The sequence below is a fragment of the Artemia franciscana genome, unplaced genomic scaffold, assembly GCF_032884065.1.
Source record: "Artemia franciscana unplaced genomic scaffold, ASM3288406v1 PGA_scaffold_73, whole genome shotgun sequence".
Classification (NCBI taxonomy): Eukaryota; Metazoa; Arthropoda; class Branchiopoda; order Anostraca; family Artemiidae; genus Artemia; species Artemia franciscana.
Window position 1 is genome coordinate 487,743 of NW_027062708.1, and position 16,893 is coordinate 504,635.

The window sequence follows — 16,893 nt, forward strand, 5'->3', positions numbered from 1 at the left end:
GATAAGGTCAAATGCTTTTCGGTAGTATGCCAAAAATAAGTCGACAGTACTGTTAGAAGTGTCCAACCACTTGACGATTAAGTGATACATTCACACTAGATATATTGCCGTGTTACTGCTTTACATGCAACCATATTGGTACGGACCGATCACAGAAGCAATTTGCTGCAGCAAAGAACGGTAGATAAAACCCTCAGCTGCTTTTGCAAAGTTAGGAGTTGCCGGTATTGGTCTCAGTTGGTCACAGAATCACAGGACTGGGGTTTCTTGACTTTCTGTATGACACGGATATATGCAACTTTCCAAATCTTCGGAAATGATCTTCTAAGAAATATTGGTTCATCACTGATGCGATAGGTTTGGCTAAAAAAAGGTGAGTACTCTTTCAGTGATTTCACGGGGAGTTCACCTGGGTATGAGGCGCAGTTGTTATGTAGCCGTCCGATTGCATAGTGAACTCCCACTTCTGAAACCTCTACGATTTCATCTGTACTGCTGTTGTTAATGATGTCACAAATTCTTTTGTTACTTACGGTTGGGTGGGTAGTACAAATCTGAGTAAAGAATTCGTTGACTTCCAAGGCTTTTATCAGACTACCGTCTGGGTTATTGATTCTTACTTTTTTTTTCTTTTTCCCACTTAGCCTTTTTACTGCATCGTGCCACTTGTGAGAATCTGACTCGAGGAGCGGTGCTATGTTTTCCCGTACATATCTTTTTGGGAAGCTCGGAGGGCTGAAACAGCTTTGATTCTCAGTTTGTTTGCATTCAGTGTCTCTCCTGCTGCAAGGAGTTTACTTCGTTCTTTCATGTTTTTTTTTTTTTTAACTAGTATGCAACCATGGCTTATCCATCTCACATATCGTGCGTTTTTTCATCAATATTTGACATAATACAGATTGGATCGAAATCAAAGTTTGCGATACAGCTGTAAATGTTTGGATAGAGCTTTCACTGAAGGGTCTGCAAACTATTTTAACCTTTTTTGGTTTCGGTATATGATTTCTGCTCTTTGGTTTTCGCCAGAGAACGTTGAAGTCTGACTTTGCAAGTGATCCTAGGGCAACTGGTGATTCTTAAAACATCAAGATTCGTTAATATGAGGTCTAGTGTGCTTTCACTTTCATGAGTGGGAAAATCGATCCAAAACATGTGAAATCCAATTTTTTTCGGTTAAGTTAAAGCCTCCGGCTACGAGTGCTTGATTATTGAATTATTTCCAAAAGTTGTGAACTTGATACTGCAGAAACGTCACTAATTTATATCTGTTGCAAACACCTTCGGGATATTGTACTGCTACTAGAATGATACACAAATAAGTTCTCGGTAACCCTCTTGGTCTGCACAGCAACAAGAGTGTTTCGTAACAGGGATTTGGAGTTGTTAAGTTGTCCACATGGCAAGTCTTCAGGGCAATAGATTCCCATTCCACCTCCATGTCGTTTCTGGTCTCTGTTACGCCTGGTATTGAAGAAATTCAAATAACCTTTTATAGCGCCTGGTTGGATAGTAATATCCCAACACTCGTTAATTATTGCTAGTGGTGTCGAGTTGACGCGCAAGAAAAGTTCTAACTCATCTACTTTATTCGTCAGTGATCTGAAATCGCACAGAATAAGGCTTGGGAAATTCGTTTTGGCGCCTAGAGTGATAGGCTTTAGCACAGAAGGGGGGTTATCCGAGTTGTTCGAAGCTTCGTCACTGTAGTAGGGCTTCAATGTCGGTAATGTTGGTTTAGGTTCTGATCAATGTATAGTAACTAAGCAAGTCTGGTGTTACTTATTCTTTGACTTTTTCGTTCCGCTGTCATTGCGAACTATACTGATTACTGGAATACTGTGATCACCATTATAAAGCATACGGCACTCTTGGACCCTTCTACTTCCGCGCTTCCCACGTAATTTCTTTTCCCTTTTCAGCTTAAACTGAACAGCAGTGACATCTTTGTAAGGTTAGCATAGTTGGTATCCAATAAGAATTTTAATAATAGATAGCATCAGCAGTCCAGAATTTAAACACTTACTTTTCAGAATGCTTTTTAGGCAAAACATCAGCTGTTCTTGCTGCCATTTTTAGATATATTTGTTGTAATACAGTCACAGCATAAGTGGTTCAAATTATTTTCGCTTGAAAATTAGTATACCTCAAATACAAAGAAGCTAAACTAAAGTAGCATGGTATGCAAGCCTCAACGGCGTAACACTATTTACCATTTTTACTGACATTTCTAATCAAATGAGCCCCTATAAAGTTTATACGAGCATACCTTCCCGAAGAACCATATATACCCCCAGGGCATAATTTGCAACATCTCGCCCACATGCTCTGGGGAGCTGTGTCGACTCTGAAAGTTTATTATTTGAACTTTGAATTATTTTTAACAAAATGGTCATTTTTAAATTTCGATTGGATCCATTTGGGGAAAAAGGCGCGGGGGGGTTAGTTGCCTTCCAGTCACTTTCGACCCTCAAAAAGGGCTTAAATTCAGGTTTCCGATCGAATGAGTCTCTCTAAAATTTATGCGACCTCCCCTTCCATAAGAAGTGCCTCAGGGAAAAAAAAATGAAAATTGAAAACTTATGGCCTCCTGAAGGCAGCGCTATCTAATTCCGACTTAATAGATGACTCTTTTATTTATTCATTTGAAAAGTCTCGACGCTGTATCTTACATGCCAGAATTTAATAAGGCTAATCAAAATAAGGAATCAAGGAAACAGGGTGAGAAAACATAGGATTTATAAGATTCGAGTGCAATGGCTTCAACTAATCCAAACTCTAAAAATGTCTTATGTTCATTTACTTCATATTTTTGTAAGACTTGTTCTTGTTAATCCAACCTGGAAGAAGCATCTAGTGATAAGATATAGTGCTTGAACACTAAAAAAGAAAACATTTTCGTAAAATTAGTACTATTAGATTCCTTACTTTATGTTTTTTCCAAATATAAGCTAGGCTAGTTGCTTTTCTGACAATCTTTTCTTCCCCTCTCTCCCTGATAGTCCCAAATATAACTAATAAACATATTGGTAAAATCTAGACAAGCCACTTTTTGCAATGTTGAAAAAGAGTAAGGAAAATGAAACGTTCAGGGACGGATGTACAGACTAAGGTAGCCTATGTCCCTGGAAGGAATTCTGAAGTACCTACCTCCATTGCTTCTTCCTCTAGAGAGCATTGATCTTTGATGACCTTTAAAAATCTTTTGAGTTATAAAAATAGAAGGTGTTGCAAAATACGTCTTCTGCTTGAATAAATACAAGAAAAGTATTTTCAGCTTCACAACTTTGCTCAATCCCAATATGTGAAAAATTCAAAGATTTACAAATACATTTCCTAAATTTTTGAAAAAACATTGATGTGACCTAAAATTCAACTTAAGTAGGCCTAACTTGAATTTTATTTTCAAAACTAAAACCAGAGAAAAAGAAACTGAAAATTTTGGTAGTCTAGGCTATAATTTTGTTTTTTCTAGACTTGTCAAATAGTTAAATTTCTAAGACTAAGAAATCTGAAGAGGGTTAACATAGTAGCTTGGCAATACTTTCCTATGGTATATTTTGGCCCTGGATTCATTACTGAAAGTTTATTTTCCCAACCTAACTTTCAAAGATAGTGAAAAGTAGGCTAGCTTGTCTAGAATTCTACTGATATATTTCTTTTTTCTATCTTCTGATGCATTATTTGTCTATGATAACGCATAGCTAAATTCTTGCTCTGTGTAAAGCATTTAACCTAGGTCAGTGGTTCTCAAATGGTGGGCTGCAACCCACTAGTGCAGTAGTCAGTAAAGTGTTGCTCCTTGGGTCCTTAAGTACAGCTCAGGCACAAATCTCCAAGAAAGGAACAATAATACTTTCATAAAAAAAACTTGGAGTAACAAAATTACATCTTATTTTGATAAATTAAAATTCTTCTGTAATTCAACAGCCTGTATAATTGCTTCTTTAAGTTAAAAGGTAGATAAGTAGTTAAAATTATATAATTTTGCAAAATTACCTGAAAAACATTGAGTTTGCTTTGATCAGTTTTTGTAAACATAAATGCAAACCATAAAGGCCTATAATCTACCAGCTGAAATTGTCTGTATGTTTTCTAGTATATGCCTATGTGATACAAAGGTACCACAAGAATATGTACACATGCCTTTTTTTTGAGTAGTGAGAGTACAAACTGGCATCAAAGACCAGCAGTTTTGTCTGATCTGCCATGTCTGCTGTTGTACTGTCTAATTAAAAAGTTTGTTGTATTTTTCAATCTAGCTGTACATCTTAAGGTATTTTTATATGATTTTATTACCTTTACTATATATACTAGCAGTCTAGTACAAATTTGTATTCAATTTTTGATAACTTCCATGTGTCCAAATGTTTGAAGTTTTCTTTCATTTTTGGCCAAAATAGTTCTGTTAATGGAAAATATATATTTTTTTTCTTTTAGTAAAGTTATATACATTATCAAAAGCTTATTTTTAATTTTCATTTGCATCAATTTTGTATGGATGGGTTTAGAACAAAATATATTTAGAATATGTTTATGGCACCCCAATTAACATGGGTACCCAGTTTCCATTGGCAGAAACTGGAAATTTAAAGCTGAGTGGACCAAGAATTTTGGATTTAGTCAAAAACTTGAATGGACTTAATAAATGTCTTATTTGTAGGAAGAAATTCTTGCATGACAAGAAATTACATTTAGAGAAAGATTGCATCATTTAGCATTAAATATCCCAATGAAGCAAAGAGGAAACTGGTCAAGAAACTTCAGAAGAGTCAAAAATAGGATATAATCTTCTAAAAATAGGATAGCAACATTAATATGGCAAGTTTCATTGTTAGCCAAGAGATTGTTAAGAAAGGGAAACTGTACACAGACAATGAATATATAAAAAATTGTATTATAAATGCATCCAAAAAGCTTCTCTGGGATTTTAAGAACAAAGCAAATGTTCTGAAAAGAATTAATGAGTTATCATTGTCTGCCAAAACCATTAAAGATAGAACAATTAAAGTATGTTCAAAAATAACCACCCAGCACATAAAAAATCTAAAATTGGTTTCAGCTTTATCAATAGCAGTTGATGAATCTTGTGATATAAATGATGCAATGCAAGTTTTACTTTTTGTAAGATTAGTGTCCCATTCAGGCCCTAAAGAAGAACTTTTAGGATTATTGCCACTCAAAGGACAGACACAAAGAGAAGATATTACAAATGCTGTAATTTGGTGTATGTATAAACATCATATTCTCCTTGATAAAACTGTCAGTTTAACAGATGGGGCCACAAGTATGACCAGCATAAGAAAAGGGCTAGTTGTTATTTTGAAAGAAAAAATTAATACTTGTTTACCATTGTATCCTTCATCAAGAAGTGCTTTGTGTGCAAACATTTCTGGAAGAAATTTGTAAAGCCATGGAATTATTGATTACAATCATCAACTTGCTTTTAACTAAAGCTCTTAATCATTGCCCATTAAATTTTTTTTTATTTGAAGTGGTATGTGAGTATGCTGATCATCTGCTTCATAACAAGGTATGTTGGTTATCATTAAGGAACTTTTGAAAATGTTTTGCATCCTTTTTTCCAAAATTAAAGTTTTCTCCTTGGAAAGGGCATTCACTATCCAGAACCAATCAGTGGTCCTTGGATTGAAAACTTATATCTCATGGTAGGCATTACATCTCATCCAAATCAGCTTCATTGTAAACTACAATGGAAAGGAAACTCAATTTTTTTATGTTGGAAGAAGTAATAACATTGGAAAACAAATTATCAATTTTTGTTCACGATTTTGAAAGAAGAATTTTTATTCATTTTCCAAGCCTGCTGAAGCATCACCAAGAAAATAATTTCTTCAATTGATAAACATCATTTGGGAACAATATTTTTAAATACAAGGGAAGGTTTTTAGGAATTTAAAAACAGCATAGCAACTTTAGCATTTACCAAAAATACTCTTAATGCTACAATTACTGAGCTGACATTATCTCCTTTAATTTCAATTGTCATTGATAGCTTTGAAATGCAATTGCTGGATTAAAAAAAGAAGAGATATGGTGCTCTAAATTTGAACATCTTTATGTTGAATTAGAAATATTGGATAAGATTAAATGTGACCTTATTTCACAACACAAGTGATTTGCTTTGAATGACCTGGAGAAGGAAGACATGGCCATTTTCAGTGCTCGGAATAGTATTCATAACTCTTACAATCAGCTGAAAAATTTTGCATTTGCTTCTCTTTCTTTTCTCAGTTCTACACATATTTGCAAACAATCTTTTTCAAGCATGAACTGAGAATTTGTCTTATTAATGAGAACTTGAAATCATACCTAAAACTAAAAACAACAACATACAAACCTGACTTACTCAAACTTTCCAAGGAGACACAAGCACATTTTTAAATTAACAAAAAATATATTCAGAATGAAATTTGGATTTATTTAATGTACTACTTATTTGGTGTAATAAAAGTTTACTAAAGCAGATGTGGCTCCCATTATTTTTTTGTAATTTTCATATTTGGCTCTTTTGCTATTAAATAAAAAAAAACTAATTTTTTTAGCTGAAAGTAAGGAGCGATATTAAAACTTAAAACGAACAGAAATTACTCCGTATATGAAATGAGTTGTCCCCTCCACAATCCCTCGCTCTTTACGCTAAAGCTTTTAATTGTTTTAAAAAGTAGAATTGTGGCAAAGAGTCAAACTTTAGCATAAGAGCGAGGGATTGTGGAGGGGACAACTCATTTCATATACGGAGTAATTTCTGTTCGTTTTAAGTTTTAATATCACTCCTTACTTTCAGCTAAAAAAATTAGTTTTTTTTTATTTAATTTCTGAACGTTTTTGAATTAATGCATGTTTGGTTTTGGCTCTCCGCACATAAAGTATTAAAATGAAATTTGTATATTAATTCTTTTTTTGGCTAAATGGCTTTCTCTTAGTTTTGATCAGACGATTTTGAGAAATAAGGGGTGGAGAAGGAGGCCTAGTTGCCCTCCAATTTTTCGGTTACTTAAAAAGGCAACTAGAACTTTTAATTTTTAATGAACGTTTTTATTAGTAAAAAATATACGTAACTTAAGAATTAACTTACATAACAAACTTTCATAACCTTATATTTTTATTATGTATACGAGGGGGTTTGTACCCTCGTTAATACCTCGCTCTTTACACTAAATCTTAAGTTTTGTCCCAATTCTTTAAGAATGACCCCTGAATCAGAAAGGCCGTAGAATAAATAGTTGAAATTACTAAAAATACTTTAGCATAAAGAGCAAGGTATTTATCTCCTCCTAAATACCTCGCTCTTTATGCTAAAGTATTTTTAGAACCCCTCATATGCGTAATAATCTCTGTTCGTTTTAAGTTTCAATGCTACTTCTTCCTTTCATTTGAAAAAAAGTTTTCATGTTTGTTTTTCATTGTTTTCTTATAGTAATGCTAGAGAATCCTGCGCCCTTGTCATTAAATTTTTCTTCCCCCATGACAGATTCCTCCAAGGAAAGATCCTCCAACATAGCCCCCCCCCAGCCCCACCCCCAAACAAAATAAAATCCCCCTAAAAACGTCTGTACACTTCCCAATAACCGTTACTATATGTAAACATTGGTCAAAGTTTGTAACTTGCAGCCCCTCCCCCAGGGATTGTGGGGGAGTAAGTCATCCCCAAAGACATAGTTATTATGGTTTTCGACTATGCTGAACAAAATGGCTATCTCAAAATTTTGATCCGTTGACTTTGGGAAAAAAATGAGCGTGGGAGGGGGCCTAGATGCCCTCCAATTTTTTTGGTCACTTAAAAAGGGCACTAGAACTTTTCGTTTCCGTTAGAATGAGCCCTCTTGCGACATTCTAGGACTACTTGGTCGATACGATGACCCCTGGGGAAAAGAAAAAAAAAAAAACAAACAAATAAACACGCACCCGTGATTTGTCTTCTGGCAAAAAATACAAAATTCCACATTTTTGTAGGTAGGAGCTTGAAACTGCTACAGTAGGGTTCTCTGATACGCTGAATCTCATGGTGTCATTTTCGTTAAGATCCTACCACTTTTAGGGGGTGGTTCCCCCTATTTTCCTAAATACGGCAAATTTTCTCAGGCTCGTAACTTTTGATGGGTAAGACTAAACTTGATGAAACTTATATATTTAAAATCAGCATTAAAATGCAATTCTTTTGATGTAGCTATTGATATCAAAGTTCAATTTTTTAGAGTTTTGGTTACTATTGAGCCGGGTCGCTCCTTACTACAGTTCGTTACCACGAACTGTTTGATTAAGTTTGCCAACCAATGTCGGCAACAGTGGATCAATTAAAGGGTTACAAGAGGGTCACAACTCAATCCTAAAACTGTTAGAAACGATAAAAAAAAATATAAACAATCAGAAAAGATAAAAAACATGTTCAGAATGGAATTTGGTTTTATTTAATGTACTACTTATTTGGTGTAATAAAAGATTACTAAAGCAGATTTGGCTCCCATTTTTTTTGTAATTTTCATGTTTGGCTCTTTTGCTAATAAGTTTGCTAACCAATGTTGGCAATAGTGGATCAATTATAAGTTTATGAGGGAGTCACAACTCAATCCTTAAACTATCAGAAACAATCAAATAATATGAACAATCAGAAAAGATAAAAAAAAAACATGTTCCCTATCACAGAACAGAGGTAGGAGTGAAAAACTTAGCCTAACTTTCAGTGTTACTGTGGACATTATTTGGCAAGTTACATATTTGGTGCTGTTAGTTATACTGTGTCTTTGGTGTTTGCTTTGAATTTTCACAAAATCAAAATGACTTGTCAAAATCGGGTAGATCATCTGTCACCTGTCATCTTTGCAACAGTCTAAGCCCTAACAATAAAGGAAAGGTAGAGATAATGATTAATAACTTCTTCCTAGAAAGTATTTTATGCCCTGGATCCATTCCTAAAAGTTTATCTCACCTAACTCAGCTTCTTTCCAAGATACTAGGGGGTCACAAAAAAAAACTTTCAGTGTTACTGTGGACATCATGTGGCAAGTTACATATTTGGTGCTGCTAGTTATACAATGTGTTTGATGTTTGCTTTGAATTTTCACTTTGTGGTTGTGTAGTGGTGTGGTTTAGTAAAGTTTCGAAAATGGGACAAATGGTTAAAAACAGGATCTTTTGTTAAGAGGTCAATTTCTCGAGTAACTATTGATCAAGGTGAGCCTGACCCATCATATACTAAACTTATAAAGTCTGGAAAAGGTGAAGTACAGGTGGATGTAAAGAAACCAAAAACTTTCTTCAGGGAATATATTACTGGTTATATTAAATATGAGTTTTCATTTATATGATCATCCCTTCTACATAAACCTTAAATGCCCCCAGGACATAACTTACAACCCCTGCCTTGAGAGCTGTAGGGGGGTTGTCATTCTCAAATATATAATTTCTGGACCTTTCAACTACGTTGAACAAAATGGCTATCTTAAAATTTTGATTGAATGTGTTTGGCAAAATGATGGACAGGGGAATGATGGGGTTAGTTGTCCTCAGATCATTTTGACTATTAAAAAGAGCATTAGCCCTTTGAATTACCAATCGAATGAACCCTTTTTGAAGTTCCCATGACAACTCCTTTGATATGAAGTCCCCTGTTCTAAAATCAGAAAATAAATAAATAGTACCTTGTGACCCATTGCTATTTATGTAGGCAGCGGTATTGCACTGCCTATGATTTGTTACTATGAACGGTTTAATCTGAACGTGGTAGAGTTTTAGTGTAAGACCACTTCTAAAGGAAACATGCTAATAAAACAAAAACAATACCATTAGATTTCTTATTCTGTACTCTTTTTAAATATCCTTGTCCCTTTTCAGAGGATGCATCCAACTTCTTCCCTGATATTTCCTTCCTTAATTCTCCACATTTCAAAATCATTTTAAGTTATGATTCATAAACTCATAGGATACAACCATATCTAAAGAAGACTTAGTAATAAAAGAAAAAGTAGCACCATTATATTCCTTATCTTATACCCTTTCGAAATATCATAATTGTTTTCCTGGCAATGCCCCCCTGGTTTTCCCATATATATCACTAGAATATATAGTGGAGCCCCTTTATAGGGGGCTCATTGGATTGCTAATCAGAAGTCTTAGTGCCTTTTTTAAGATTCAGAGAGATGGGAGATTGGATACTCCCCCCAACACCTTGTACCATTTCACCAAACACATCCAATCAAAATTTTGAGATAGCCATTTTTTTAACGTAAAGGAAAGGTCTGGAAATTATGTCTTTGAGGATGACAACCCCCCCCCATCCAGAGTCCTCAGGGCAAGGGTTGTAAGTTATGCCCTTGAAGGTATATATAGAAATGATTATCATGTGGTTATCGACTTTTTCATTTCTTATAGGGACAGACTTCTAATCAGTTTTGGGGATTATCCCACTTCCCCCCTAATTTCACCCTTTCTGCTGTACTTATATGTGTGGAGATGACTAATTTGCTTAGACAATGAATAATTGAGGATAAAGAGGGGTGTTTGGTAGAGAGTACAAGCGGATAGCTTTTACCATTATTAAAGATGATGGATGCAACGAAGATTTTAAAAATGGAACAGCCAAGGTACAGGTGTTTTTTTTTGCAGTTGAAAAAAGTATGGAAAAACAGAAAGAAAATCTTGTACACAAACTAGAATTCGAACATTGAAAACCATTGTTATGACAATGGTCTAGCAAATCTGTGAAGCAAAAGTGCTCTGGAAGGCCAAGGTGGAATTGTTCTAAGGAGAGTCCTTGGTACTTAATGTACTGATGGTATGTCAACAGTAGGCCAAGCTGTGCAAAAAATGCTGTTCGATCTCATTTTCTATAATGGAAGAAAGGTTAAGATAGTTAACCACAATTTAGCGATGAAATATTACAGACTTTCAAAGATTATTCTTTTTGACCATCCATCAGGGGCTAAACGGAAAGCATGTCGTTCCCGCATGGGGTGTGGAGAGGGTATAAGAGAAGATTTAAACGAAAGTGGGACCACACAGGAGAGGGAAACAGAAAAGGTATCGGAAGTATTGGGGGGAGGAGGAGCATATGCAAATATGTTTGTCTCAAGCGGTTCAGTGTTGCAGTAAGCTGTTAGCAGCAGTGGTGATGGTAAAAAGTGTAATGATTTTTATAATTTCAGTGAATGGACAATTTTACAAAATGATATATTTTCTAAAATTTAGAAAAAAAAAGTATGTCTACAAGTCAAACTACAGTATAATGGGAAAAAGATAAATACAGCTAAACACTATCAACCAAAAAGAAGGATTCATGGACGTGAAACACCGTAGTTAGTAAATACGGGTCCAGACGGTTCCCCCCCCCCTTCCCACGGGTCACCCACCTGAGATTCTAGACAGATGGATCTATTAGGCCTAGGTCGCTCGTTTCCCTGCGAGTCCAGGCGACTTGGTGGTCATCTGTCAATCCTAAAACTCAGCAGCCCGCCTGCGATTCTAGGCCCACCTGAGACTCTAGGCAGACGGGCCTATTAGGCTTAGGTCGATTGTTTGCCTGCAAGTCCAGGCAACTTAACAGTCATGTTTCAATATATATATATATATATATATATATATATATATATATATATATATATATATATATATATATATATAGGTACCATACTAATAAAGATAAATAAATAAATTTTAAGACAAATAAAAGTTAAAGTGAGTGTTCAAAGTCAAACTTAAACCAACAAGAATTACTAAAAACAGGAGTTTGGTTACTTCTCCTTTCCCCCTTCCCCAACCATGGAAGTCTAAAGCTTGTTGCGTCATTCGTGTTTCATTGTTCACCATCCCCTAGAATTTTTTAAATTAATCACAAGTAACTGCTGCAAAAAAAAAATGCAGTCTTAGTCCGAAGTTATACCTTCACTTAAGTGCTTCAAGCAAGGGATCTTCAGGGATTACCTCTCCCAAATTACTCTCCCAAAGTTTTTGCGATGTTTCTTAGGACAAAGTCCATTAAAATTATCCATATAAACTGTGATAGAGCGCAACCCTGCTAAACTCTTGATACAAGACCAAACCAGCTTCTTACCTTATTTTCCACCTGAACTAGAGCAACGTTTTTTTTTTCGCACTTAGCACTAACCAGTTTAATGTATTTAGCTGCAATTGATAAACAATATTGACCTCTAATTTGAATTGCCTCATAACAGTTTATGTTGCAATGGGTGTGCATAAGTATTTTTTTGCTGGTTATCAGAGGTTTTTTCCTCAACAGGGGGTTTGGGGGTTTTGAATGTGTATTTTTAAGCCCAAACTTTTTTATTTCTTATAGGGACGGACTTTTAATCAGTTTTGGGGGTCATCCCACTTCCCCCATTATTTCAGCCTTTCTGTTGAACTTATATATACAGAAGCATGCAATCAACTAATTTACGCAACTTTTTAAACAAATCCAACTTTTCTATATGCATTCGATGGCCTTATAATCAAAGACCTGAAACTTCAATGTTCAGACTGAAGGATTTTTTAAACAAAATACGAAACAAAATTTGGTCTATAATGCTCGATTTTGGAGTGACTATTACTTATAGGATTCTAATGCAATCCAGAAAATATAAATTGTCACCTTTGTGTTTAGTTTTACAGTTTTGTACTTATACAGTCGATAAAAAAAAAATAGGTGCTTACAGGTATATCCAAAATCAGGGAGGGGGGATTCTTTTCACGGTATGTCTGAAAAACTTAAACGGCTTATTTTTAGGCCACCATTATTCTGAGAAGGGTAGGGGTTCATTTTGATTAACCTTTGGTCTCAATATGTTTATTAGTATGTAAAAACCTACGTTTTCCCTAAACCGACACGTGTTTATAACTTGCTTTTGGTAAAATTTATCTGTATATCCTTCAAAATTCAGACTCCTTAATTCTTCATATTGAAAATAAGGATTAGACATTTTTCCACTATTACAATGCTATTTGGTAGCTTTAAGCTTAAAATTGCCCCTAACCTTTCCCCTCTTATTTTCTGTCATCTAAACACAAATTGCATTTTTTTTTTTCAGTGACTGTATTTATTTGAAAAACAAGTAGGAAGCATGCAAATCATAAAGGGGGGTAAAGGTCTGTGCTAAAAAGAGTGTAAACATCTGAAATGGGATGAAGATTTTGAAAATTTTGAACATGCCCTTTGGTTTAGGTATTATGATTTGAATTCTGATTTCATTTTTTTTGTGATTCCTTTATATTTTTAAGTATTACTTAAATTTCAGGATGTATCGATCAGTGGTTCCAGAGTGGGATGTCCCGCGTGATAAATTTACACCAAAAGATCACTATGCAGAATTATTTGAAGTCGCAGCGAAGGAAAACATAACTGCAAGTATAGGTGACAGTGAAAGTAATTTATTTATTGCTATACAACTTACTAAAGAGAAAATACATGAATTGAAACTTGATAAAAATAAATTCACTTTAATACTGTTGCAGTCAGAACAAGCAGTTGAGCAGTTAATTGAAAAGTTTAAGCGACAGTCAATATTGGAAGCAGCAGAATTTAGTGAGGTCCTTTCACAACCTGGTCCTCAAGTTGTTGTCGCGTTGATTCAAGACTTTGTCCAGTTCCATAGCAGGATAAATCTTGACAGTATCAACCTTCTTATATTTGATAATGTGCATCTGGCTTTAAGTAATGATATACATTGTGAGGCACTAGCTATAGCAAAAAGATGTAATTCACATTTTGTTGGTTTATCAACTTCAATTGTGAAAACTGGTACAAAGCCTACTAAAGTTGCTGAAAAGATCTGCGCACTAGAGCAAGCAGCGTATGCACGATGCGAAACAGCTAGTGATATTGTGAGTATGATCAAATATGGATCTGAACCGGTTGAACTTGTAGTTGAGTATGATTCATGTGAAGTACCAACTGAACTTGAATTAGAAATTAGAGATATAATTGAATCATTTAAACTTTTTCTACTGGATCATAGATTTGATATGACTGAATATTTGGGTGATGACGAAGAGGTGATAGAAATGATGAATAGCTTGCCAGATCCAACTGAAATGCCTTTGAAAATTGTAAATGAATTGCTATTCATTCTTGAGCATTTCGGGCCCTGGGGTCTTGATAAAGCAGCTTTAAATTATCTAATTCAGTTAGAGAAGCTGAAAGACACCTCCTGTTATGATCGCCACTACATGCTATTCTCGGCTTTGTTTTCTGTTGTTCTACAAATCCGTGCTAAATGTGAACAAGTTTTCTTCTGTCATACAGAAAGGGAGAGACTTCATGGGTACACAAAAAAGAAGGTTCTGAGACTTTTAGAGATCTTAAAGAAATTTCGAAGGAACGATACTCCAGTGCAGAAAAAAATACCAGATCAAAAAGAAAGAGTGAAGACTCACCAGACAAGTAGAGGTAAGCTATTTATGAGCTTAGGAGTACACGTTCAGGAGTTTATGATAAATTTTAGTTTTTTTTTTTTCAGTAATAAGAAAAAAGTTATTGGAAAGATATAAGAGTGATCAGAGTGAAAGATCAAGAGTGAAAGATCAAAGATCAGGAAGAAAATGATGCTTAAGGAAATCAATTACAATGAAAGCATTTTCAAACAGAAAAGTTTTCCAAAGAAAAGTACAGAGCAATATTAAAACCTAAGTCCAGCACAAATAAAGTCATGTAATAAGTTAAATTCAAAACCAATAGAAACTGCTGTGAATGAACTTTAAACAAAAGGAAATCGTAATTAAAGTTTTAATCCAACTTAAAATTGATACAAATTATAATTAATTAAAAGGCCAGTGTTTCATCTATACTTCACTGAAAACGATAGATATTTCAAACAGTGCATTTTTCCTCGTCATATCTTCACAAAATAAAAAATGAAAAGAAACCAAGTTCTATTCAAGTTTACCAAAAAGGAAAAAAACAATTTCTTAAACATTTGTTGCTTTTAGTTTGGTTGAATAAATTGACACGAAATTAACGTAGATCAACAAAACAAATTAAATGAACACTTTTGTCAATGCTTCTCCTTTTGATTGTGTTTCATACAAAAGCAAGGAAACTTGCTTTTGTAAAACTTTCCTAAGTAAAACTTTTAAAATAACCAGTTGATAATTCCTTAAGCAATCTGTTTATTTTACTAAACTAATATTTGAATTGGTGGATCAATAATTGAGTTACTATACATTCGAAAGGAATGGACCTAAAACAGAATGTTTTGCTCAAAATATGTTGCATATTGGACTGATGAAACTAAGTTGATTCTTTCAAATGTGATGATACGAATGACCAACGGATTGAATTTAATGAAAGTCTGGCAAATCATTGGCAAAGCAATACTGCTGTGTAAGTAAAGAGTGAAGTGGACTCTTTGTATTATTTTTTTTTTCCACCGAGGTGCTTTGTATGGAAACAGTTACTGTAGAAATTTTGGAGGGGTCTCATTTGGTTGGAAATTTTAAACTCTAGTGCCCCTTCTAAGGTTCGAAAATAATAGGGCAAAAACGATTAATAAAAACTTCGAGATTGCTATTTTACTCAGCATAGTTGAAAGGTCTAATAACCATGCCTCTGGTGATGACAAGACCCCAACAGCTCTTGGGGTAAGGCCTGTAAGCTATGCAATTTATCCATTGCTTACATATAATAATTTTTACTGAGAAAGAGGGTGTGTTTGATCGTTGGTGTCCAAAAAAGGATAAAGGTATCAAGGGAAGGGATCAAGTTCACAGGGAAAGCTGAGTGGAGTGTTGAATTATGTCAATCCGTGCTGAAGAATGTCAAAAGCGCATATCACAGGAACCGCGTTGGTACTAATTTGGAACCTTCAGGGAAGGATAAGGAGGATGTTCTATTGACCAAAAGGCAATACGACTGTTAGCACTATTGACGCTAAGCATATTAAGGCTAAACTCTCAGGGAATGTTCAGGGGGATTTTGACTTAATCAAAACACACTATATGCATGTAAGGGGTCCAAAGGCGGATCAGCAGTTTCTTAGGAACAGTTTTCATTATTAAGCTGAAAAGTTTAGGGGATGTTCAACTAATCATAATGCACTAAGCCTATTTGCATATTGCTGTTACTATACCGTACTGCTACTGAGGATATGGGTCTTAATTTGAAACTTTCTAGGAATGCTCAACTAAATAAAAACAAGCTATGTACATACAGGCTATCAACAGGGCATAGCAGCAATATCTCAGGAACAACTTACAATATTTAGATAAAACTTTCAGTGTAGGTTGAGGGGGATGTTAAACTAACCAAATTGGCGCTGTCTGCATGCTACCGTTACTGCTAATGCTACTACGACCACTATGAGTCTAAGGGTATTAAGGTGAAACTTTCAGAGAATGCTTATGGGGATGTTGAACTAAATCAAAATACACTATGGAGATGCAGGTTACCAAAGAATTGTATTGGGTATTGGATTACCAAATAAGTGTATTGGCCCAGGGCCAGCTTGGAGTATTAAGTTGAAACTTTCAGTGTATGTTGAGGGGTATGTTCAGCTAACCAGAAGATACTGTATGCATACTATTACTGCTGAACTACCAGTGCTAATATTACTAATACTACTAATGCTAAGGCCAAGGGTATTAAGGTAAAATTGACAGAAAATATTGAGGTGGATCTTGAATTAAATTGAAACATGCAACGCGTATGCAGATTGTCAAAAAAGCGTATGAGCAATATCTCTGTAACTGCTGAGCCAGTATATGCATACTACTAGTAGTAGTAGTACTGTAACTAGTACCACTAATACTAAGGCTAGGTATATTAAGGTAAAACTTACAGAGAACGCTAAGGAGGATGTTGAACTCAATCAAAGCACATTATTGACATGCAGGGTTTCAGAAGGGCGGATCATGAATATCCCATGAACTGCTTTGTGTATCAAATTG

General features: G+C 34.9%; 1 protein-coding gene across 1 annotated transcript in view; it reads left to right on the top strand.

The window, feature by feature from the left end:
- Nucleotides 1-2,646: 2,646 nt before the first annotated feature.
- LOC136042151 (endoribonuclease Dcr-1-like) overlaps nucleotides 2,647-16,893 on the top strand; it is a 28,664-nt gene continuing 14,417 nt past the window's right edge. Inside the window, exons 1-2 of the mRNA XM_065727065.1 lie at nucleotides 2,647-2,718; nucleotides 13,248-14,398. Of these exons, the coding sequence (XP_065583137.1) occupies nucleotides 13,249-14,398 (1,150 nt within the window). The 5' untranslated portion in view covers nucleotides 2,647-2,718; nucleotide 13,248. The remainder of the gene's footprint in view (nucleotides 2,719-13,247; nucleotides 14,399-16,893) is intronic.